Source organism: Cyprinus carpio, chromosome B13, assembly GCF_018340385.1.
Source record: "Cyprinus carpio isolate SPL01 chromosome B13, ASM1834038v1, whole genome shotgun sequence".
Classification (NCBI taxonomy): domain Eukaryota; kingdom Metazoa; phylum Chordata; class Actinopteri; order Cypriniformes; family Cyprinidae; genus Cyprinus; species Cyprinus carpio.
The window spans coordinates 11,681,219-11,707,860 of record NC_056609.1 but is presented as its reverse complement, the minus strand read 5'-3'; the positions used below and the strand labels follow the sequence as shown (position 1 = coordinate 11,707,860).

Genomic DNA, 26,642 nt, shown 5'->3' with positions numbered 1-26,642 from the left:
TATCATATAGCCTACACGGAAACTAGATATAGATACAATAAATGTAAAAGAGATTTTTTTTTTTAAAAAAAAAAAGCATTTAATTTACAGTAAATATCTATAAAACATTCGACGTGTTTTATAGTGAAGTGTAGTTATATGTAGGCCTGTATTCAGTGTCGGGGAGTAACTAGTTACATGTAACGGCGTTGCGTAATTTAATTACAAAATAAATGTAACTGTAATCAGTTTAACATGATTAATTAAATTACAGTTACTTATGAAAATGTTAATGAATACAAAGTGGGTTACATCTGAATATTTCACACACACCCACAAACAAATTTGACTGCTTTCTTTCCCAAATTGCATCGACTGCTCTAAAATATGAAATAATGTTTCAGGAGTTTAGACACAGAATAGGACGCCTGCTTATTTAATAACTTTTTTATTTCCTATTTTGGTTTATGTATATACTTTTTTTTAAAGTATGAACTGTTTTTACCAAGGCATTGTTAGATGCCAGGGTTTCCTATCATAGTTATGCAAAGATTTATATTTCTTGCTATGATTTTAAATCTGTATTTAACCTCAGAACAATCTCAAAGTAAAAAGAATATATATATATATATATATACGTGTATATACATAAATAGATATAATTCTGGTTTATAAAAAGCCTAATTTATATATATTATATATATATATATATATATATATATATATATATATATATATATATATATATATACACGTGTATATACATAAATATTTATAATTCTGGTTTATAAAAAGCCTAATTTAATAACATTACAAATACTTTAGTTGGTGAAGCAGCCTAATTCATTACATTTAAAAGTGTACCATTAGTCTTTGTTTGATGGAGAAGCCATTGTACATTATGTGAGAGAGGTAGCTAAAAGTGATCATTTGATGTAATATCATGACGTACTTGCTGAAAATGATCTAATTAAGTTACTGATATTTGATTTGCCAGTTCTTAATTATCATCTTTGATAATACACTTCAGCCATCTTCAAATGTTATTGATGTTACTTAATGTTAACTAAAATTCAACTTTCCACTCAAATGTTATGCTGATAATATAGTTTCTAATAATAATAATAAATAAAAAAATCATTAAAAGGATAGGAAAAAATGCAAGTGTTTTCACTAGTGGTCAGTGGTCACAGACTTTGACCAGTGTCTTGAATAATGATCAATTGCTTGTCATCTTCAAGTTAAAATCTCTGCTTATTTTCTTTTCAAACTTATTTAACACCAGTAAAGTTTCTGTTCAGATGAACCATGTTGACCTGACTTGTTGTCTTGAAAAAATGTGCAATGAGTGCAATGCTTTTTTTAGGCCTCAGACATCATTGCATCAAAAGATGAGCTACCTCTGAAGTAGTCATTACAAGTGACAGAATAAGTTAGCTAAACAATCTTGTTGAATGAACATATGATTATCATTATAATGTGTATGTCTTGTCTATGAAAAGCTGCTACTTGTATTTAATAAACTGGTTGTACATTGATGTTTTGTTCTGCTAAGATATACAATGCGTGATCTAAACACTTACGTTAGGTTTTAGTACTGATAGTTCCCCTCTGATTAGATGTGCTACTGGTGTTGTAATGTTCAATGCATTACTCATCTTGTCTAAAAAGTACTTTTTATCAGACAAGCATCACAGCTGACACTATTGTCCTGCTGCAGGGATGGTCAAATTTTCAGAATAGCTGTTACCAAACGTATTCTGTCCACTGAATAGCCTACTATGAAAACAATACTCAATAATAAATATGGTCTGTAATTAAACACACTTTCTATTTCTACAAATTGCCATAGCAACAACCAATCTGAGGAAAACACGATTTCACTATTGCTGCATAACAGCAAGCCTAATCAGTGTTTACATTGCCGCGTGTTTCTTCACCATCTTTTCTTTGTTCTTCTGATGTCCTGACGTAACCAGCTGACGCTATGTGCAAATGATGGAAATAATATTCATGGATAAGAACGTGGTCAGAAGAATGAGTGATGTATGAGTCATAAAAACAGGCTTGTGAATGTAGATATTGATTGTGAAAAGGTTCTCATTTGACCATATAAATATTTCTTAAGCCTGGCAATGATGACTTAGTCATATAAATTATTTTAATACATTTAAAAATGTGTTAATGTGTCACATAAAGCACAATACAAAATACAAAACACATGAGTTGCTTTTTAAGAAAAAAAAGTCTGACAAAGCTCACTTTAAAAAAGTTTGGAATGGCTCCATCTAGTGGATGTGTTTCGAATAAAAAAAAGAAGGCCATTACAAAGAGTCATGCATTTTTATTTGATTAGAATCCTTTCAGATATGTAATGAAATACAATATTTTCCCCGTGTATTAAAATACAAATATACAGTATTGTCTTATATTGTAACTTGTAATGCAATCACCATAACAACACAGCATACAAAAAGATTCACAGTCAACATGTTTCTTCATTTGTCATATATAATAATTATTTTTATATCTAGAATTCTTACTTTTCTGTGTAACATAGCACACAAAATATACCCAGTCTCTGTGTTTCTCATGGGGATCACAGTGCTGGTATAAAGCATTTTGAACAAAGAAATAACTAAAATAACCCAATAAGCTAATTTATGCAATACACATAAATATTTTTTATTTGTTTTTTTTTTTAGGATCGCCCACTGCTGATAGTGAAACCTGATGTTTATGTACCCACTGATATATAGGCCTATACATCAGAATGACTGTCAGTTATTCATATTTTAAAAGCCCAGGGAAGGGAAGTAACTCACTTCCTGTTCTCACTGAATTGACGAAAATGATAAATAAGATACTATGCATATGGGAGAACCACATTCTGATGAACAGTTTACTCTATAATTACAGCCGTACTGTACTCCCATATCCCCAGACTCCAAGGCCAGGATACAGAGGCTCAGTGAACTGAGCTTGAACCTTGTGCAAGAGCTTCATGGTGTCAGACACACTGTAAAACGCCACTGTTCCAGCCTCGTAATCTACATACACCCCTATCCTGGAGGAATTGGGGACAGGTATAGTTGTGCTTTTGCTGTTATGTACAAAAGAGTACTTGGATTCAGAGCAGTACAAACTCCAAGACTTGTCATTCCCCCCAAAGCTGCCAGCGTTGTCATTTCCTTTTCTCTGAATCCCCCTGTAAGTCACAGCGATGTCTGTTTCAGTGCCACTCCAGTCCACTTCCCAGTAGTAGCGACCGCCGGCCAGCCCCTCCTTACACAGCACCTGCTGCCAGTATTCGAAGCGATCGGGATGCTCCGGGTACGACTTTGGCTCATTGCTCATCCGCACAACTGTGTTTCTGTCTGACAGGTGCAGGTTTGGATGGGCTGTTGAAGGATCCATTGAGAGCTGACAGGAATCTAGTTTGAGAAGGGGTGTTGTTAAATTAATCAGCATAAACAAATATGTTTATGTAGCACATTGTCTTATTATTGATTTTATTGATTTTAAACTTACATTCTAAAAACTCCTCCCTTTTTGCAGGCTCCAGAGTCTGGAGAATTTTAACTTCCTTCACTGGAAATTAAAAGCATGTATGTATGCATATGCATATTAGATCATATTTGTACAGCATATTAGAATGATTTCTGAAGGATCGTGTGACACTGAAGACTGGAATAATGGCTGCTTAAAATTCAGCTTTGCCATTACAGGAATAAATAACATTTCAAAATATATTTAAAATAGAAAACAGTTTATTTATAAATTTGTAATAAAGGGTTTTAAACACCTGCTAATGAGATTTTGTTCAGTTCTTCTTTGCTTATGTCTTCTAATTGAACTTTCAGATCAAAGATGACTTTCTTTGCATTGTCAAAAGTGTGATGAGGGGCTAATGTCACCTTGGACAAGTCTTCATATCCAGAAGGAGCAGAAAGAGATTGCCAGCTCTAGAAGAAAATTAGCAGATATGTTATTTAATTTAAGGAACTTTTTTGTGAAACTGCAAATGCTTTGTGCGCCACAGTGGTTTTCAACAATACCTGTAAGAAATGAATATGATCATCAGATTGGGACAGCTGCTCTAGATCATTATGTTTCTTTCTCAGTAATGTAATCTCCTCCTCCAGCCTGGCCAGGTGTCCCTCTGCACGTGTCAGCAGAAGGGTTTCCTGGGCTCGGATCATCTCCTTCACTTCTCCATGCCTCCTCTCTAGTGCCCGCAGCAGTTCCGCAAAAATACGCTCATTTTCATCTAATACACTCTGAGATGAATGCTAGAGTGAGAAAAACACCATGGATGAGACAGGGACTGTTATTCACATTTTTCTTTTACCAGTCAAACGGCTCCTCACATTAAAGACGTGGAACAGGTGAAACAGCAGAAAAAAACCTTTTGGGGTTCCCTAAAGAACCTTTTAGTGAACAGTTCTTAAAAGAGCCATGTTTTTACTGTAAAGAGCATTTTAATAATCTAAAGAACCTTTTTCCATGATAAAGAATCTTTTGTAGAATGGAAAGGTTCCGTATATGTTAAAGGTTCCATATGGAATCACTGATGCCAATGAATAGCCTTTATTTTTAAGAACACTTTACAATAAAGATAAGCTAACATGAATTAATGCAGTTATATATAGTATATATATATGATTGAATTAATTATTAGCTTTTCATTAACTCACAAGGTCCTTGCAGTTTCCTCACAAACCCCACTTTGGGAAACCCTGACCTAATGCATTAACAAATTACAACAAATTAAACCTCACTGCAGCAGCAGTTTATTTAACATAGGCAATTATCTAACATTGATATGAACAGAAATTTCTTCCCAATGATTTTCTAAATTCCTCACTTTAAGGGATGCCACTGCCTGCCTGAGATCTTGCCATTTCCTTATCCTTTCTTCAATTTTCTGCTGTGAAGCCATCAGTTTAGCCCCAAGCTGTTTCTGTTCAAAAAAAAAAAAAAAAAAAAAAATGCACATTTGTGAGACATTGACTGGTTGATCTTCTCATTGAAAGTACTGAATTTAATAATTAAATTCTAGTACAAAACCCCATGTCAGTCAATGTCCTCTCAGCTGATAAGCTCACCTGCTTTTCTGTCCTTTCAGCAGCTGCTGAAACAATATCATGTTTTTTGTGTTCCTCCATAATACACAAAACACAAACACATGCTTGGTCAGAACGGCAGAAAACCTCCAAAAGTTTATCATGTTCCGCGCAGATCTTCTCACGCAGTTGCCCTGTTGCCGCCACCAGTTTGTGCTTCATGAGAGCTGGATACTCATAATGAGCCTGGAGATGCGTCTCACAAAATGAGGTCAAGCACGTCAAACATGACTTCACTGCTCTGTTCTTCTTAGCCAGACAAAAATCACACAGCACTTCTCTAAAACTGTTCCGGCTACTGGAGCTGCTGTATCTTCCAGACCGTTGGGGTTTTTCCAGAGTGCTGTAACGGCTTTGGTTTGCTGTACTTCTCCGAGACATGTTTAAAGTCTCTTGACATCATCCAGAGACAAGGGGTAAAATGTAGTTTCAATGAAACTGTACAGACACTTCCATTATATAGAGGAATGTGAAGCGTGTGTGATAAACCAGTTTACCAGGTTAGGGTGACACCACCTGGATAGGTGTGACAGCTGATGTCAGAACAAAGAGAAAAGCAAATATTTTGTAACATAAACATTGTAAACATCTTTTACACACAGAAGGAGTAAAAGACTGCGGTTTCAGCTGTAAATATTTTATGATGTCAGGCTCAGAAAAGTTGTGTAAGTTTCCTCTAGTGAAAACGTGATAAACAATGAAAACTTGATTTCTCTATATAAACTCTTGACTGTTGCAACACTGAAAAAAATACACTTCAATTCATTTCCACATGCAACTGAAGCATAAGTTTATTTGATTTTAAATTACGCACATTCACAAACATAGATTAATGATCTAAAATAGGTTTCCTGAGGTGTATTAGATTATTTTTTATTTAGATTACTTTTATTTAAAGTATTTAAGATCATATTAAAACTGTTACTAAAAGCTGCTTTGAAATGTAACATGACTGGAAAACCACACTGACATGTTTCCTAATTAATATTATTGGTTTGTGGCAAAAATAGCTTTCCTGAGGCGTATCCAGAATCTCATGTTACTCAAAGGGTCTCTGCTCCACTTTAGGTATGTGTTCTTTTTCAGATGCTTATGAAGTCCAAACACTTTCTTAGTCTTCCTCTCTTCCACATCTTCCAGAATGATGATTATGATGTTGGCATTGCGTTCCATTATAAAGCGAGACTGAGCTAACTCAAACTCAAAGCGACACCAGGCACTATCAATGAAGTGTTGAGACACGACCACAATGATTTTACGACTGCCCATTATTCCTTCATCGATAATGTTGGAGGCGATGGACTTCCCTGCTTGAAAGTCCCTCATATGAAGGCAAAGCTGAATAGGTGGAACACCGTTCTCTAGATTCTCCATCAGTTCATTCATGACCCAGACTTCATCATAGCTGGAGAAAATCACAAATGCATCATAAGAACATTCTTGCTGTCCAGGTGATCTATAGCCTCTCAGTAGAATCCAGCAATACTGAAGATAAACTGGGAACCTATAAACCAAGAATGACAAAAGAACTACTACTGTAACAAAACATACAGATACAACAATTGTGAGTCTTTTCTTGTGCACACAGCTGTGAATGTCAAAGTCTTTTGCTCTAAAATCTGTGGTTTTACAGACAATATTTTCCGGCTGCTTCAAAACGTTCTGATTTTGGATAATCCACCAAATAAAATCTGTCTGGGAGCAGGAGCAATCAATGGGGTTAGAAGATAAATCAAACTCTGAAAGATTTGTGGGCAACTTTTGAAGAACATGAAGTGGGATGCTAGTAATGCTGTTTTTATCGACATAAAGTGATGTTAATTGTTTCAGGTTTGGGAGAGCCAGAAAATCCAAAATCATCAACTTGTTTTGACTTAAATATAAATACCGTATTTTCTGGGTGCCAATAAATGATCTCCTGGAGATTTCTTCAATGCCACAGTGTGAGATGTCAAGAACATTCAAACCTGTTAGGTTTTGCAAGAGGTAACTCAATGCATCACCATGAAAACTGTTTCCTGCCATTTTAAGCACAGTCAAATTGTTCAGGTCCTGAAAAATCATTTGTCTTGTGACAGTAATACTTGTGTAAGATATATCCAAATACTTTAAATATTTCAGACCATGTAAAAATCCAAAATAAAAAACTAGGACTAGTTTTGTATGGTGGAGGTCCAACACTTCAAGCAAGTCTAATCCAGAAAATGGCTTATCTGCAATCCCTATCTCTGAGTTTCGACTAAGATTCATGTAATGAATATTTGGTGTCCTTTGAAAAAATTGGGAACAACAGTCCTTCAAAATCAAAAAGTTTCCACTCAAATCTACAAACTTAAGAAGAGGCAAATCACTAATACCATAAAAGTTCATGGGCATATTGTTCCTCACCACTAGTTTTTCTAAGCTAGGTATGTGTGAAATCAATGGTACAGCAGATAATAAAGTGGGGCCTAAATACAGTTCTTTAAGACGATGAAATCGAATATATTTCATGCTTTTAATATATCCACTTTTCACTGTGATTTTTGTCGCATTGATCATACAACGGAACAAGTGCATTTCAGAGTCAGAAAATTCTTTCTGAACAAAATATATTTCATTGAAATGAATTGAGCAAAGACCATCAAGATAACTTCCATTTGAAACCTTGACTTTCCATTGCATTCTATAACTTCCTAAGAACAACTTATCCACACTGAGACCAGTAAGAGCTTCTAGACACTCCTTTTGAGCATTTAATGAAACAAAGGAAGATAGTATGTGAAACTCCTTGAGATAAATATCTTTGAAAGCTCCTGGTTCAATGTGTAATAATTGATTCCTAGAGAGAATCAAAGTCATGTTTCTGCCGATTTCTCGCAACAAAACTGTGTCATCGGTTTTTATGATGGATATATTATTGGCATGTAGATCAAGTAAACTGAACTCTTTGAAGGTGCTCATGAATGAAGGGAGAGACATGGACTGGATGTTATTTGTCCCGACTCTAAGCTCCTGCAGCTTGGTTAGGTTATTTATTTGAAGCTGTAATGATGAGAGACCAACATCCACAAGAACTAGTCTTTGTAGATTATGTAAAGAATTCAAGCATCCAGGTCCAAAATATGTAATAGGGTTTCCAGTGAGAATCAAAGTAGTCAAATTCTTCACATTGTAGAAAGTATCATTTTCAATGTGCTTGATTTGGCATCTGAAAGGCAAAAAGATAAATAAAAATAAAAAAATAGTCCATTTTAAAAAAAAATGCTTACATGTTTAAATTGTAACACATAATGATTTGTGAATTTACCTTGTGAGGTCCAAGACTTGCAAATTGACCAATACTGGAAATGCACACTTATGTAAAGAGCTCAAGAAATTGAAACTGAAATCCAGAGACATAACAGTGAAGGGAAGACTGCTGGGAATTTGAGTCAAATTTCTTCCAGAACATGAGTACTCCATGTTCTTGATTATCTAGAAATGAAAGAATGCCTTAAAATTGTTTTTACTAACTTACTTTTTTATTAACTTACTTTTGGTATTTTTGATTTTTTATTAACCTTCATGTTCTCTCTGAGAGACACCAAGACAGTTTTATGTTTCTATTAGATAAATGTAAGAAGACGAACACAGTGTGATGTGACATACAGCCAAGTATGGTGACCCATACTCGGAATTCATGCTCTGCATTTAACCCATCCAAAGTGCACACACACAGCAGTAAACACACACAACGTGAACAGTGGGCAGCCATTTATGCTGCAGCACACGGGGAGAAGTTGGGGGTTCGGTGCCTTGCTCAAGGGCACCTCAGTCGTGGTATTGAGGGTGGAGAGAGCACTGTACATTCACTCCCCCCACCTACAATTCCTGCTGGCCCGAGACTCAAACTCACAACCTTTGGATTGTGAGTCAGACTCTCTAACCATTAGGCCACGACTTCCAGACAGACAGACAGACAGAAAAAACTGGGACATTAAAAAATAAAAATGTCAACAGAACATGAATCAAATTAATAAAGTTCAGAAGCCCTGCATGTTTGTAATACTATAGCTTAATAATAATAATAATAATAATAATAATAATAATAATAATAATAATAACAAAACTACAAAAATACAAAATACTAATACAGTATTCTCTGAGAACGTAGTTTTAAAACATACATATGTGCAATATTAACTACTTTATGTTGTTCTTACCGTGGTACATTCCTGTCCTTGTCCAGAACTCGCCAAAAATAAGACTGAGCCTAGAAAAATCATCCATTCCCCATATGACATGATCATTGTTAGAAATGATCTTGTGTGAGATCTATGAAACACTTGATGTAACAAAGAACAAACTGTTGTACAGGAGATTCTACATCCTACAGCAAACTAGGAGCTTTTCCCTTACTAGATCAAGCACATTACTTAAATTCAAACATCAGTGAGTGTGAAGCTACAATCTGTTTCAATTTATATCACATTTGACATAAACTGAGTGTTCTCTGCTGTCTTAGTATTGGATGTGCAAACATCAGTCACTTCTCCTTTTTGTTTTAAAAGGGAAGTCATTTGTTTCCAACGGACATTCCCATGATGCATAGAAAGACCTTACTTTTCAGTTTTCAAAAGGAGCTTTGCCTTGGGAAAAATGGTTTAACAACATAAAATGCAATAACATATATGCAACAAACATATGAAATATTATTGGTTTGTTGCAATAACAGCTTTCCTGAGATGTATCCAGAATCTCATGTTACTCAACTGGCCTCTGCTCCACTTTAGGTATGTGCTCTTTAGAATCTCAAGTGAAAAAGTGACATGACAGACAGCCAAATATGGTGGCCCATACTAAGAATTTGTGCTCTGCATTTAACCCATCCAAAGTGCACACACACAGCAGCGAACACACACACACGTGAACACACACCCGGAGCAGTGGGCAGCCATTTATGCTGCGGCGCCCGGGGAAAGGGAATCAAATCCATCAAATGGTCCTATAGAAAGGCCAATTTGTGGATTTAGAATTTAAATACATCAATTGAGGGGTGCCAGAAAAAAAATGAGCAGCATGATGTTAATGTAATTTGGTTTAAACTCAGATCCATGTACTAAAGGCATGTCTATGAAGTCTGGAATTTGGGTTGCAATGTTGTCTGTAAATACTAGTTCTCTAAAGAATGGAGATTGATTAGAAATCAAATAAAGCTCCTTGATTTAATGCCACATTCACTATTTCACAAATCATACCACCCTTTACAGCTACAGTTTTACAGCGAAAAATACTAACTGCCCTTCTTTCATGTAATAATATACCTCATGAAAATTAATAAAGTAAAGACCATCTAAATAGTCTGTATCTGCTGACAAAATCTTGTAATCACCCCTGTATTTTCCAAACATTAGCCTTTTGACATTAAGACCATGTAGAACTTTTAGATCAACTTTCTGAGCAGCAGGTGAAACAAAGTGTAATGTCTGTTTGAGGTTTTGTTTCATATTCTTGTTTTCATGTCTTTTATTTTGTAATTTGATTCATGCTGTTGGTGTCATGCTTCCCTTGCCCTCACGTTATCCTGTATGTGTCATGTCCTTATTGGTTAGTTTAGTCATGTGTTCCACTGTGTTTGCCCTGTTTTTGATATAGTTACCCTGATGTGTTGCCATAGTCACTGATTAGCCCCACCCCTTGTTACCTCATTACCTCATTAAGTCTTGTGTATATTAAGCCCTAATGTTGCCATTGTTTTTTGTCTAGCTTTGATGTTGTAACCCTGCCTATTGGTGAGTTGTTTATGTCTAGTCAAGCCTGTTTAGATTATGTTTTAGGTCTTCATTGTAAATAAACAATTGGGTTCTTCAACTCCCTTCAGTGGACTCATTACAGCATACTAGACCACCAAAAATGAACCCAGCAGCTTTGTCTCCTTTGTCAAGTTGATCATGCAATTGAGGATTATGTTCAGGAATTTAGTGGATTTTAATGATGTGGCCCTTGAGGACTTCCTTTGGGTGGGTCTTAATGAACCCATTTGTTCCCAGCTACCTGGAAGGAAAATACATTCATACGGTCATGCCAGGACCTGCTCATGCCATGCCAACTACATCAAAGCCTGCTTGTCATGCCTGCCAAGCCAAAGCCTGCTCACATTATGCATACTACTCCAGGGCCTGATCAAGTCATGCCTGCCAAGGGGGCTGCCACTCAAGAGCCTCTTCACAGCTCTTCAAGAGCTCTTGCGGATGCAGAGCTTGGACCAGGACTGATAAGACTGATTGCTAGTGTGATGGATCCACCTCTGATGTCAGTGTGAGTGGCTGGCATCCCAGTGGTCTCTACACTTTCAAGACTCCAAGCCTCAACACACTCAAGACCAGCGAGCATGCAACTGTCTACTGTGCTGCCCGTGACTGCAGTCACCATTTTGAGTGTGTGGGCTGTCCACGGGTCTGTCCCAGAGGCCTCTGCTGTCCACGGGTCTGTCCCAGAGGCCTCTGCTGTCCACGGGTCTGTCCCAGAGCCTGCTCAAGTCCTTGAGTCTGCTCCAGTGCCTCCAGAGGTGGCGGCTTCCGCTGCAGAACCTCCCAAGGCGGTGGTGCCCCCTCATGAACTCTTGTCATGGCTACAGAGGCAGTTCCTGAACTCACGTTGCCCCACGCTATGACCACAGAGGTTGCCCATGAACCCATTGTCTGTCATGCAATGACAACGAATGTCTTACTTGAACTCATGGACTGTTTTGTCATAGCCACTGAGGTTGTTCATGAACTGCAACCCATGCCATGGCCACAGAGGCCATCAACGAACTCCCTGTGCCCCATGTCATTGCCAAGAAGGCTGTTCAAGAACTCTCTGTCACTGTCAAGAAGCCTTTTGGTGCTCAGCCATTTTGTAATTTGTCTAATGCTGTTGGTGTCATGCCTCCCTTGCCCTCATGTTATTCTGTCATGTCCTGATAGGTTAGTTTAGTCATGTGTTCCCCTGAGTTTGCCCTGTCTCACCTGTTTGTTGCCATTTCTGCCCCTTGTTACCTCAAGTCTTGTGTATATTAAGCCCTCATGTTGCCATTGTTTCTTGCCTAGCTTTAATGTTGTAATCCTGCTGTTGGGGAGTTGTTTGTCTAGCCATAGTCAAGCCAAGCCTGTTTGGATTGTTTTGTCTTTGTAAAGAAACTGCACTTGGGTTCACTATAGTTGGACCGTTCATTACACAAAGGTAGATTGGAGGTCCTGATCTCTGAGATAAATGTCTTTTGAAAACTCCTCTGTGTAATAACGGATTCCTAGAGAGAATCAAAGTCATGTCTTGCCAATCTCTTGCAAAACTATTTGATCGATTTTGATGATGGATATTATTGAAGTCTTTGAAGGTCCTCATGAATGTTATGGAGAGACACGGACTGAATGTTATTTGTCCCAACTCTACGCTGCTGTAATTTGGTTAGGTAATTCCCCTGTAGGTGAGACCAACATCCACAAGAGCTAGTCTTTGTACTGTAGATTATGTAAAGAATTCACGCATCCAGGTCCAAAATATGTAATATGGTTTCCAGTCAGAAAGAAAGTACTCAAATTCTTCATATTATTAAAAATATTTTCTACAGTATGTGCTTGATTTAGTATCTAAATCAAATACACACATTTAATATAATGTATAGAGCAACATATACAATATATTTAGATGGTAACAATATTGCTTACCTTGACCGATCAGGGACTTGTGTAGAAGATTTTTATTAATACGATTTTCTATAATCAATGTGAATTTAGCCATATATGTCTATAGTTATTATTCCATTATAATCCTATGGTTGTAGTATATGAAGAAAAATGCCTACGTGACCAGAATGTCCAGACCCAGATGAGAAACATCTGGGGAGACCAACAAAAGGGCCTTTCTCCTTACCAGACCAAATAGGGGGCCCCTTCTCTCTGGGGATCGAATTGTAAGCCTAAGGAAAATTATGGAATATTGGGAACGCCCTGTGTATGGTATATAAGGAGATACCACATAACATTCTGGAGATCTTCTCGCAGAGAACATCTCGGCTTCGTTTCTCTCTGAAATAAAGTCTATCTTCTGGAAACAAAACCCCAAGACTGAGTGTGATCCCTCAGATCCATGGCAGCAGACACGACACTACATTTGGCGCCCGAACAGGGACTGGAAAGGAGCAGCAGAGTGGACGACCACTTTTGAGCTGACTGATGAGCAACACGCACACAGTGGTGGCCACCATAAAATAAGGTAAGCATTTTTGCTTATATAATTAGTGTGTGTTGTTGAACAGTCAGTTCTGAGTGGTAAGGTCACTTAAAATCTGCTCTTCCAAATTTAGAATTAAATAAGTAAATGAAAATGGGGGGTTTTGTTTCCAGAAGAAAAATTGCATGCACATATTTAATATAATGTTAGAAAGGCCTTGATAGGTGACCTAAATTAAGACTAAATGGTGTAGGCATAAATGCATTGCATGTAAGGGTCTGTGTTTATTGAAGACTGGTCTAAGAAGGACAGCAATAAATGGGAAACAGACGTAGAATCGCGCGGAAAGAGTCCTTTGGATACCGCTCTGTAGAGGTCGTTAGGGAGATACAGAGGGCTGCACGGAAAGGCATAAATTCCTGCAGGGTACTGTTTTTTTACTGTATGGAGGAAGTGCATCAGTGAAAGAGCGAGTAGAACTGACAGGTCACTCTAGGGCAGAGTGTTATGTGTTGTTGGTGTGTGTGAAACTGTGTCCGGACGAATGTCTGTGTGAGTGATGAGAATATTTGAACAAATAAATTCCGTATTGAGTGGGTGAAAAGCTGTGCACCGTTCCTGGACCGTCACTTAGGTGTGGCCGTGCAGGATTGAATGCAACTACCGCACTCGAGAGGGATGATTGAATGATGAGCCCTATTAAATTAAGGGACAAAAGTATGAGAAAATGAGCCCTATAGGATGAAGGGACAAAGGATGAAATGGTTTAGAAGGAGTGAATGTGTTTAGGAAAATAGAATCAATAAAATTTGAATCAAGATTTTTATAGGCTTTTGTATTTGGGATGTCTGTGTGAAAGAGAAGGAGAAATTTTGTGAGACAAGAGCAGTAGAAGTGAGAGCAAGGCATTAAGTTAAATAAGTATATATTAAAAAAATATAAAACAAATAAAGAGAAGTAAAGATAAATAAAGAATTATCTTTAGAAATTTTATACATACTGAGTGATAGTAAAATAGAGTTGAGATTATCAATTTATACAAAGAGTGTAAATGCATCAGACAGAATTAATAACTAAATACAAAGAATAAAAACTAAAGAATAAAGAAAATAAATGGAAAAACTGGTTAAAAATAGATAATATAAGTTGATAGATGAATAAATATATAGATAAATATAGATAATTAAATAAAGAAATATATATACAGAATTAAAAAAGTATATATTGGATTGTAATATTATAAGAAAAGATATGACAGCCACTCAGATATGGCAGGAAATAATAGAATTAAAATATCCACTGTGTAAAGAGCTAATAAACAAGATCTCAAACAAATAGCAGAAGAGAACAAAAATATGACAAAATGGCAAAAGGAAGGGACATTCGATATAGCACTGTGTGAGGAAATGGAAACTCTGGTAAAATAAAAAAAACTACAAAACTGAAAGCATCAGTAAGAAAAGAGAAAAAAGAGAAGCAAAGAGGGAAAAAGAGAAAAATAAGTAATAGCCATGTTTAAGAAGGAAGGAGAGAATATGTTGAAAAGTTTAAAAAAAAAAAAAGACCAGGAAAATACTAAACAGGCAGACAAAGAGACAGAGAAGAAGAAGGGAAAAGTATTTTTTGAGCCTCCCTATTTGCCCTCAGAGGGAGAGTTCCCAATCCTCAAGGGAACAGTGGAAGTAACAGGAGATCTGGAGATGGAGGGGCATATAGAGATGGATGGTAGAGAGGAACCAGCTGTGAAAACACAGAGACAAGATAGAAAGAAAAGTAAAGGCTATTTACAGACTGTTACAGACAGGCATGTACAGCGTAAGAAAAAATGAAAGCAAACCAGGAAGATAAAACCCAGGTTTGAGGAAGGACTAGAAAAAATAAGGAGAAAAGATAATAAATATAAATAGAAGCACAAGTACAAGCTATGGAAGAAGAAATGGAAGAGAAAATCAAAGAATCAGGAAAAAAGATACAGGAGGTAAATAGGTAAGAGAAAGAGGAAAAAGTAAGTTGTTCTATAGTAATGAGGATATACATAAAGCAGATGAGTTATTTGATAACAGAAAATGGGAAAAGGGCAGAGAAAAGGAGACACTCAGACCACTGGCTGCACAACTCCCAATTTTAATCAAGGGTGGGCAGGGACAGTAAGTCCCCTGGGCTCCACAGGACATCGAGGGGCTGGTCAATCGCCTCCCAGATATTCATGAGGGGGCTGGAAAGTGGATCAGGGTGTTTGAGAAAGGAACTATGGACAAACTTTTGGCTGTGAGAGACATTAAAGCTTTGCTGGCTAAAATTGTAGGAGGGACAAAGATGGATGAAATTCTTCAAACAACTACTCTTAACAGAGCAGTGAACTCTCGTAATATGGATGTAATTGTTTTTTGTTGCATTTGGTCCAGCAGTGTGGCAGGCACTGTGTGTGGAGTACCCGATCAGACTGAATCCTAAATCCTTGAGAGACAAGAGCTGGGAAACACAGAAAATCCAACTACATATGTTCAGAAACAGCTGAAAAGGTGGAAGCAAGAAACTGAGGGGGATCCAAAAAGAAACCCATTAATGGCAACATTGTTTAGCCCACTTACAGCAATCCCTCCAAACGCACGCCCGATTCCTGTGCCCATAATTAATGTTTATACTCAACAGCCAGGACAATGGGAGAGAGAAAGAAACCCATACAGCGAGGCCAGAGAGGAAGAGAATTATACTGGTCCTCCAAGTGTGTGTTGGGCAGATGGAACAGCCCGGACATAATAAAAATGACTATCCCACCTATCCACCTTAAAAGTACCCTCAGTGTGGAAGGGAGAGAGCTGGTGACAGCCTAACCAAGGTCCAGTACAGGGCCCAGTAAACACTTGGGGAGGTCCCAATTCAGGTTATTAGGGGTGCCCAGAAAATCCTACAGGGGAGAGTCAGCTTCCAATTTGAACAACTAAAGCTGATCAAGAGCTTATTATGCAAAATAAAATAGAAGGAAAAAAACCACACCCATGATTTTAAACACAGGTGTTTTTATACCTGTTTAAATTTAAAAAGATGTCTCACATCTCCCCTTGTCTGGAAAAATTTGCAAAGACAATAGGATTCTCAGGGAAAAATTCAATTAATTCCAATAACAGCTCCAGTGTGCCTACAAACCAAAGATCAAAGTATAACAATGCCCATTCTGGTATCAAATCAGACTCCTATCAATTTGTTAGGAAGAGATGCATTATGCAAATTAGGGCTACAAATTAGGTGTTCTACAGAAGGAATATATATTGCTGCAATAGGAAAAGAAACACAAATGGTAATTGCAGAGCCAAATCCAAATGTCTATTGGACAGGACAGATAGAACAAGATGTGAGTCAATAAATGGGGAAAGTTTATTGAAGCACAGGTTCCTGAAGCACAGCTACTAAAATCAGAATTTCAATGCACAATGATAAATGATTAACAGAGAGATGAGAAAATAGAACAAAAATGGCAGAAAGAAAACAAAAGGACAGCAAATTGTGTCTCCAAGTACATCATAACAGGTAAACGGAGCAGCTATAAATACCAGATCATGAATTTGTTAAAATTAATATTTTTAATAACTAATTCTGTGCGACATATTGCATAATATGTAGAAAAAATTGGGAAACAAAAAAATGTAGGACGAATGATGAAAAAGACTTATAAATAATAAATGAAATAATAGAACATTTGCCAGCTGAAGTTCCAAACCTGCACAAATTACTGATGAATGTCCCTACTGATGCCAAATATTTTACCATAACTGATCTTTATTCAGTTTAGTACAGTGTGCTGCTTGCAGAAGAGAGAAGGTATTTGTTTACATATACAGGTAAACAGTGTCATTAAGGGATATATTACAGTGGATTTTGAAGATAAAAAAGCTTTAGGGTGTCAGGTAGCCATATTAGCACCTGTAGTACATATTGAACCTCAAACTCAATTGGATTATATAATTCGAATTAAACAACAAGCAGGCCCCTATGAACAATAAATGTGTAACAGAAGGGAAGCTAAAAAAGACTAACAAGAGATCTGGCGTACACATGAAGGAAACATTGTTGCACCTACTTAACTTATGAATATTCTTGTTGCAGATGCGCATGGTTTTGACCATTGCGCGAGGGGGGAATTGATAAGGAAAATTATGAGGAAAATTAAACAAATGAAACAGAACAAAGTGATAAGAAAAATTAAACAGAACTATCAAGGCCAAAGTAAACAAAATATGTCAAAGTACTAAATTTAATTGGATTAATGCTTTATCTTTTGCACTAATAAGCTATCGCATGAAAACTAACAGGAACATGTACTTAACACCGCATGAAATGCTTACGGGTCGACCCATGCATGTGCCATATTGTAAAGGTCCTTGCAAAGGACTGCCTCTAGAGCAATTATAAATGAAACTTCGATATAATATGAAGAAATTAACTGCTATGCATAAAGTTATCTATTTACAGGAAAAAATAAAAGAGCCCAGAGAGGAATTGGAGACTGCCTGTCCAGTTGTTCCAGGTGACCAAGTATATCTGAGGGTATTCCGGAGAAAGTGGAATGAGCCCAGGAGAGAAGGAACCTACAAAGTGGTGAGAGCTACTCCAACAGCAGTCCAAGTGGAGGGAAGCACAACCTGGTATCATCTAAACCACTGTACTAGAGTTCCCACGGGAAAGGCAGAAAGAAAAGAAAACAGACAACCAGATGATGCAGGAGAGAGTAACGAGGAAAGATCAGAGACACATGATGAAGTGCAAACTGACGAGAGCACAAAGAAATATCCACAAGGAGCACCTTTCCTCCTGTCAGACGAAATGGAGAAGACACACAAACAAACTCAAAACATGTCTGAAGACCATCCTATGCCTAATGCATTTAATAATGCAAACCCAAACTCAACCAATGGAAAGCAATCTGACTTCCCTTCAATTGACTTTTCAACCTTTGAACAAAAGTGACAATGATATCAATCCAACAGAACCAACGATAATCAAAAATCGTAGAAACACTGATTATGATGTACAAGGTGATGAAGACATTAATCATATTTATGCATTATGGGATACAGCCCAAAATAATGAATGGTATAAATGGGCAGCCTTTACTGCTAGAGAAACAGGAAAAGAAAATTGCTTACTGTGCTCCAAATCTCCGTTAAACAAAGTAACAGCCATACCAAATCCATATGACTACCAAGAATGTGCCAAATTTGGGAGAAACTTTTATCATTTAACAGATTTTACCAGACCATATTGTTTTACTGAATGTCTAGGATTTTTGGGAAATCCTAAATTAACAGATTATTTTTTAGACCACTCTGGGGATCTTGGTGTCAGTATTCAGATGTTAGCCAAAATATAAAAATTGAAAAACGAAAGTAGAGATTCCAAAATTGTATAGCATAGATTATAAACAGGAATATCAGTGTGTCCATAAACCAAAAGGAACACAAGAAGTGGGCAAATTTAAAAGAAAATGTGCTATTATTTGGTACATAGATAAGAAAAATTCTTGGAAATCAGGAATTCCTTCTAGAGCTCCAGAACTGTTAGCACTCAGAACAACTAACGGAAGTAAAATAACGCCTAAAGAATGTGAAAATCAAACTATTGTATTACCTTCAATAGAAATTTATGAAGACCAATCATTAATAATAGCAGATTTCTTTTGGATCTGAGGAGGTGAGATATTACTGCCTTCTTTACCAGTAGGATGGAAAGGTATATGTGTAAGAGTACGATTACTTCAAGAAGGTTAACATGGCACAATGGGGAACAGAATCAAGCACAAGTAGGGAAGACAACAGAATTAAAAGAGGTTACGAGACAGACCCAAATGTTTATTTAGACTCAATTGGACAACCGAGAGGAATTCCTAATGAATTCAAGGCAAGAGATGAAATAAAAAGGTTATTGAGTCAATATTTGTGTGGATCACACCAAAAAAAATGCAGAGTGGATTAATTACATTTATTATAATCAACAAAGATTCATTAACTATACTGATGATGCGTTAACCTTGTTAGGAGACCAAGTACACGCAACAAGTAGAATGACATGGCAAAACAGACAGGCTCTTAATTGGCCTTTGGCGGAAAAGGGAGGAGTCTCTGTGTTATGTTCGGAGATCAATGTTGTACTTTTATACCCAATAATACTGCCCCTGGGGGAGCTTTTAGTGAAGTTATGACTAAAATTAAAATATTATGAGCTGAAGTTACAACAAATGCCGGACGAGACAAACAAATCTGGGATTGGATTGATTTGAAATTTGGAGCATGGGGAGCATGGTTTGCTAAACTGAGAATGTTTTTTGGGAGTTGCTATACGAATAGGAGGATTATTATTTTGTTGTGTATTACCTATATTAAGAACATTAATCGTCAACGCTACAGCTAAGCAAATGGAAGTGATAAAAGTCCCAAATAATCAACAAATTATCACCGAGAGGAGCCTAAAGGAATATTATGAAGGATGGCTAAACAAACTGAACTTAAATGAACAAACTTTTGATGATAGTTCAAGTGACTCTAATAAGGACGATGAAGAGGTCTAAAGATGAACCATACCCTGGGTGTAAGTACTAGCATAACTTCTGCCCAGGGTGGCCCTCAACGATACATAGAGTATCTGGGCTGAAGATCAATTATTATAATCTTGTGATATTCAATGGGTTATGTTTTGTATGTATTTTTTATGTCCTTTATACACAACTGTGACAACCACAGGCAAGTGCTGAACCAACTACACGCTCACGCTTATAACATTGTTTTCTATTAAAGAAAGGGTTTAGGGAGGCTGGATCTTTTACTCCCTCCTAGTCAACTGTGGAAGGAGATGTTTGGTCCTGTTGCTCCCCAGAGTGAAATTACATAATCTAATCATTGGTAATAATACAGTGTGACTTATTTAGTCACTAGGTAGTGTTAACTAATAAGACTGGATTATGGAGTAGCACTCTGAATAAAAATAATCAAATATGAGACTTACTAAGTCTCAGAGGGGGGAAATGTAGAAGATTTTTTAATAATACGATTTTCTAGTAAATCAATGTGAATTTAGCCATATATGTCTATAGTTATTATTCCATTATAATCCTATGGTTGTAGTATATGAAGAAAGATGCCTACGTGACCAGAATGTCCAGACCCAGATGAGAAACATCTGGGGAGACCAACAAAAGGGCCTTTCTCCTTACCAGACCAAATAGGGGGCCCCTTCTCTCTGGGGATCGAATTGTAAGCCTAAGGAAAATTATGGAATATTGGGAACGCCCTGTGTATGGTATATAAGGAGATACCACATAACATTCTGGAGATCTTCTCGCAGAGAACATCTCGGCTTCATTTCTCTCTGAAATAAAGTCTATCTTCTGGAAACAAAACCCCAAGACTGAGTGTGATCCCTCAGATCCATGGCAGCAGACACGACACTACACTTGCAAAAAAAACAAAACTGGTAAGTGCTTCAAAACATTAAAACTGAAATCCAGAGTTTGAAAGGAGGAAGGTATACTGGATGGTATGTATCTGAGGTTTCTTGGTAATCTGAATGAATGAACGAACAAATGAACAAATTTCACAACAGTAATAAATGTTTTTTTTTTTTTTTGTGCTCAATTTTCCAACACTTATGAAAAAATAAATCATGAAAGCACTTATGGTAAAGAAATTCATCTTAGGTGATCTCAGCCAATGATAAAAATGCGAATGTGAATGCCTTAGAGGTCATTAATTATGAGGAACAAATACCATGGGTTTCAACAATGGGGAACTATAAGCGAAAGAATGTGCTTAATTTAATAGATATTGAATGAAGAAGTACATTTCTGAATAGACGAATTGTAATAAAATATGTGTGCATGTATATGTTCCTCCAAGCATTATTTTTCATTAATATTGTGGTAGTCCAAGGATGTCAGATATAGAAATAGTTGGTGTTGTAAAAGTCTCTTCAAATGTACTGTATAGCCACTGAATATGTTTAACTCTCAGCAACCAGAGAAAAAGCCAGATCTGCAGCGCTCAGCATGAAATAGATGCACAGCACTTAGTCACAATGCTGGGCTGTTTAAATACATGGCACTGTGATTTGCAACAACTGAAAAAATACACAGGACTCAGGAAAGAATGCCTTTGTGGACACATGGCCTTATTATTGAGGAGGCTAGCTGTAAGGTGATGTTGTGCTCAGTTGATGAAGTGATCCGAAATAACCAATATCAGAAAGAGTTCTTCGACAATTTGAGCTGGAGATAATGGTCTTTCATCCAGTCAAGAAAAGTAGGGGGCCCAGCACTGAACCTTGGGCTACCCCAACAGTAAGTTGGTGTGATTCAGACATCTATCCTTTCAGGGAGAACTTGAAAGAGAATATAATATATAACTGCCCACAGTAGCAATTATGCCCAGCTGTATGAATGTTGAGAAAAGAATGAGATAAGTTGGACACAGACAATCTTCTTGTAACTGAAATCTTGGCTGTCTTAATGAATTTTTTGAAGCTAAAATAGCTGGACTCTAGCAAGTTGTTTTGTGAAAGAAATGCAGACAGATGACTAGTGTGTTTTGGAAGGAAAGGAAGAAGAAAGACATATCTATAGTTTTTAACGGTCTAAGTGCTGTTTTGTTTTTAGCAGTTAAGCTGTTTGAGCCTGATTGAATGTGATTAACAAAATGCCAGTGTAAAAGAAAATGAAAGTGTAAGAGTATAGTAGAAATGGTATTAATAAAAGCTTTATACACACACAATACATATCCATGGTTTTCATATAATCAATCTACCAAATGATACTACAGTCCTCAAAGGGATTATTTGATTAGACTGCAGATCTATGGTGATCACTTCTGACTGTATAGCACCGTTAGTTTTGTCTTCATAGAATGAGTGTAGCCAAATATCTGTTGCCAAAACTACAAGACCATAACGAAGACTAACCATGGCTTTACTACAGTGGCCAAATCAAACACAGAACCATATTTATGCTTGTAGCTAAACGTGCATGTGGGTAAATGCCACATAAAAGCTCTAATCAAAGAATAGTTTATGCTGATCACATAAACGCCAACAAACACCAACATTCGAAGTTCAGTGATGTCATTTTAATTCCACAAAATATGTATAGTTTCCAGTGAGAATCAAAGTAGTCAAAATTCTTTACATTGAAGAAAATATCATTTTCAATCTGCTTGATGTGGCATCTCCCAGAACATGAGTACTCCATATTCTTTATTATCTAGAAAAGAAAAAAGAAACAGAAAAGGCCCATTTTTTATTTTTACTTTAACTTACTTTTGGTATTTTTGATTTTTATAACCTTAACATACAGACATACAGACACAAAGACAGAGAGAGAGAGAGACAGACAGACAGACAGACAGACAGACAGACAGACAGAGAGAGAGAGAGAGAGAGAGAGAGAGAGAGAGAGAGATAGAGAGAGATAGAGATAGAGAGAGATAGAGATAGAGAGATAGATAGATAGATAGATAGATAGATAGATAGATAGATATGGTTACACATGGTTACAAGTTCAAGTTCAAGTTGAGCTTTATTGTCATTCCGCTACATGTGTAGACTTAAAGTGGAATGAAATGTCATGCCTCACAGGACCACGGTGCTACATAAATAAATACATAAATAAAATTGTTGATATACAACAATGAAGTAAAACAGTATAAACCTATACACAACTAACCTACTGACAGATTTGACTATAAATATACTATATAGAAAAGTTTACCTATAAATAAGCTAAAAAATACAGACTATATAAATGCTTCACATAATACTGTACATATACACAACTAACCTACTGACAGATTTTGACTTTAAATACTACGTATAATTGTCTACCTATACATAAACTAAAAAAACAAAATACAAACTATACAAATGCTACACATAAACACTGCACCTATACACAACTAACATACTGACAGATTCTGAATATGAATATACTATATATAAATATTTACCTATACAAAGACTGAAAAAGAAAAATATATAGACTATACATGTGCAAAGAGAAACATCGTAAGTCAAGCAGCAGGCTGGGGAACAGTGCAAGATGATTTGTAGTGCACGAGCATGTAAATACATATTTGAGTCTTATGTGGGATTATGTACACATAGCAGTGAGTGCCTAAAAAGTGTCTAGTCCAGAGGAGATTTGCACAAAAAAAAAAAAAAAAAAAAAAAATTTTCAGTTTTTCTGTGATGTGGTAAGGTTGGGGGGTGTTTGACGAAAATCGTCTCCCATTCTGTGACAGAAGGTTTAATAGCTGGGGTTCCCGCTGAGCTTAATTTTTAGTTTTGCTTATATCATCTACTGGGTTGCAGCTAATGCTGGTTGGTGAAACGCTCTCTCTAGGATTTTTAATTGAAACTGTAGTCCCAGATGACGTTTCGCTTAAAGCTCTGCTATAGTCCTAATTTTTTTTTTGATTGCTGCTCCTTTTTTTTTTTTTTTTTGATTGCTGCTCCTGTTCTCCTGATTCAGACTGATATTTAATTTCTTCGATAAAAAAGCATCCAGGTAGGATTGAATAGACCTGCTTCTTTTCATTTTTACTCATGTATTTGACAGCTAATCAAAAAGACGCGCAATAATTGATGCAATAAAAGGTGACTCAAAGTTCTCAAAACTCTGGTAATTTGATAATACCTATAATATCAAAATCAACTGCGGGTGCCAGATCCTTTTCCTATTTAGCACCCAAACTCTGGAATAACGTACCTAACATTGTTCGGGAGGCAGACACACTCTGTCAGTTTAAATCTATTTGGATCACATGTCACTTAAGGTGTGGTTATGAGTACATCATATAAGAAAGATTGGTGGGATCTCTAACTTGTAGAACCTTTTTCTGTATCATCAACACCAGGAAGACACAAGTGTAATAAAACAGATTTTATTAACAAAAGATATACAAGAGTAATCAACACCTGCTAAATGAATACCATAAACGAAAAAAGGAATAAAGTGCATAAGATGCATAAAATGCCAGTGATTATGTTGGGTGTTACTATATCAGAGTTACGTTATCTGGAAAGATAAACTGTTGCTACTCTAAAACAAATAAGGTGAAGAACCTTATTATGCATCAAACAAATACGTGAAAGATAATTTGTTATCAACTGCAATCAGCTATATAACATCTAACATAAATTAGAAAAATCATATACTGATAATATACAAAAATGCCAAGGTCTCTGGAAGAGATTTGGATAAGTGATATTTACGTTCCTTACCTTGTTGCAAATGTCTGTGTGTCTTCTGCCTCTCTGGGCTCAGAACTTGGTCAATCTGCTTTGTCTCACTAGAATGGAGACTCAGGACATACTGCATCAGTTTCTATCTCCTAACACACAAGCCAGAGACTCAGAACAAGGAGTGTCTATTGGGAAGGTACCTTTATCTCTTTCTGATGAGGAGGAGATTACAATCTGGTGCTTCTCTGTTTCCAGGCTGTGATTGGCTGTTTCCATCAGAGTGGGGGTCACGGTGTGGTCCACCCTTCTTTCTTCCTGTGGAACTTATTACCAAACACAAAGTTAGAAAAGTGTCCCTAATGTTTTACCAGTGCATTTCTCACTTTCCAAATCACAACAAGAATACATTTGGCAATGTTACGAACACATTAAATCCAAACATGATGGAAAAAGATTGAACTGTCATGCATGCATTCATTAGTCCATTAACGGCTGAGATTGTTTAAGATGTTGCACCACACATCACTGTCACTGAGAATACTTATTTCTCTGAATAAATATGAGATGTTTGTGTTGCAGTTTGCAACAGTTTAAAGTTTGAGAACATAGTTATAAATGGATTTGAATTGAACTCTGTGATCTCTTTCTTTGTTTCACACACTTCTGCTGCGTCCAGAGGCCCTAAGGAATTTTTATGGCGGTCACAGGCCAAAACCTGAGGAATCAGTCTGTTGGTGGGTGAAGGGCAGAAACTGCATTTTGACCAATAGGAAGTCCTGTCCTTCCCAGGCTTTATACCAAAGGTCTTTTTCTTGCCCTCTAAGAAGTGTCTGGCTGTTGTCCTGGCATCTTTATCTGATCGCGTTGGACAGTTTACTTCTGTTAGTCCACCAAGATCCAATCAAAATGTAACAAACCTTTGTCCACTATTGTGGTCTGAGAGTGTCCCCACCATAAACTGGGCCTGGAATGTGCTGTCCACTACACACATAACACACTAATATGTTTATAATATTCAAATCCATTAAAGGATTGTTAGTCTGCATCAATTAAGTCAACCGGAACCGGGAACACTTTCAATAACAATCAATGTACTTGTTACATTATAAGAAGAATGGCATCTACGCTAATATTAGTCTGTTTTTTTTTTCTGAAGTCACCGTAGCCACCAGATCCAGTCTGTATCCAGATCAGATGGTCACTGCAGTCACCCGGATCCAGTCCGTATCCAGCCCAGATGGTGGATCAGCACCTAGAGATGACCTCTGCAGCCCTGAATGTCAGCAGAGACCAGGACAATTAGATAAGCCCCAGATCCCCAGTGAAGACCTTGTCACCTAGAAGGCCATCAGGACAAGACCACAGGAACCAGATGAGTCCTCTACACAATCTGACTTTGCTGCAATCGGACTTGTCTCGGACTCATTGGTGTTTGCACTCGGACTTGGTCATTGGACTCGCCAAATGTTCTGATCGGTCTTGACCGAATCCAGCAATATGCCTTTTTCCCCTTCAAAAGAAAACCACATTTGCATGTCGCGCCTGAAAACGCATGGAAAACACTAGGCGCGACGCTTTCTCCTTTTTTCCAAAGCACTCTGTAGCCTGCGCTCTATGCTTGCACTCCCGTGGTGTCTGCTGTTGCTAAGCAACCATGACCTGCTCTCCATGAAGACACAGAAGTTTCAGCAAAGGATAAATGGATTTCCAGCACTAAAAATCCCTTGCAGTAGCTCTCCTACTAAATTTATTTAAAAAATGGCTATCATTGTACAGCTATGATCAGCTGTTTATCCATCTTGGTTTAGCTTTCTTTTTTCTTACGGGAAAGGATGAAGCTGATTTATTGATTCTTGTCACATCACCAGCGGTGCACTTGCTGCGTTCTGAAAAGTTTAGATGTTTCTAATTTAATTTTCTACCTGTGAGATTGTGTTTTATTAATGTCGACACCTACCACAGCCTTAAACTTACCCTTTACAATAATGAAATACTAATAATATTGTACAGTGTGACAAAAATTATGCTGTATTTATGTGTGCATGCCCAGTAGCGCCAAATGTATCCCTTCTATCCCTTTGCGTGTGTGCACTGCGCAAAGGCATCAATCATTTAATTTTTGACCACAGACATGATGTCAGC

At 37.0% G+C, this 26,642-nt stretch overlaps 2 protein-coding genes and 1 pseudogene across 2 annotated transcripts; all 3 read right to left on the bottom strand.

Moving 5' to 3' along the window:
* Positions 1-2,316: 2,316 nt before the first annotated feature.
* Positions 2,317-5,600, bottom strand: LOC109100570 (tripartite motif-containing protein 16-like). Its single transcript, XM_042736545.1, has 6 exons — positions 5,088-5,600; positions 4,847-4,942; positions 4,038-4,271; positions 3,785-3,944; positions 3,511-3,570; positions 2,317-3,413 (listed from the first exon to the last, which is right to left on the bottom strand). Exons 1-6 carry the CDS (start codon positions 5,484-5,486, stop codon positions 2,893-2,895), a joined length of 1,470 nt encoding a protein of 489 aa, XP_042592479.1. The 5' UTR covers positions 5,487-5,600; the 3' UTR covers positions 2,317-2,892.
* Positions 5,601-5,836: 236 nt separating this feature from the next.
* On the bottom strand, positions 5,837-9,567 carry LOC109066035 (toll-like receptor 4). The gene is made up of 3 exons (XM_042736549.1): positions 9,290-9,567; positions 8,395-8,561; positions 5,837-8,295 (listed from the first exon to the last, which is right to left on the bottom strand). The coding sequence occupies exons 1-3, from the start codon at positions 9,374-9,376 to the stop codon at positions 6,093-6,095; spliced, it is 2,457 nt and encodes an 818-aa protein (XP_042592483.1). The 5' UTR covers positions 9,377-9,567; the 3' UTR covers positions 5,837-6,092.
* Positions 9,568-9,823: 256 nt separating this feature from the next.
* On the bottom strand, positions 9,824-12,655 carry LOC109090472 (annotated as a pseudogene).
* Between the last annotated feature and the right edge of the window lie 13,987 nt (positions 12,656-26,642).

Excerpts from the sequence above, each read along its gene's own strand:
- LOC109100570 (XM_042736545.1), bottom strand. The coding sequence starts at position 5,486 with ATGTCTCGGAGAAGTACAGCAAACCAAAGCCGTTACAGCACTCTGGAA. Across the intron at positions 4,272-4,846 it reads AGGCAGTGGCATCCCTTAAA|CATTCATCTCAGAGTGTATT; the intron begins GTGAGGAATTTA and ends TTCTCACTCTAG. Across the intron at positions 3,571-3,784 it reads GAACAAAATCTCATTAGCAG|TGAAGGAAGTTAAAATTCTC; the intron begins GTGTTTAAAACC and ends TTTAATTTCCAG.
- LOC109066035 (XM_042736549.1), bottom strand. The coding sequence starts at position 9,376 with ATGATCATGTCATATGGGGAATGGATGATTTTTCTAGGCTCAGTCTTA. Across the intron at positions 8,562-9,289 it reads AAGGACAGGAATGTACCACG|ATAATCAAGAACATGGAGTA; the intron begins GTAAGAACAACA and ends TTTCATTTCTAG. Across the intron at positions 8,296-8,394 it reads CAAGTCTTGGACCTCACAAG|ATGCCAAATCAAGCACATTG; the intron begins GTAAATTCACAA and ends TTTGCCTTTCAG.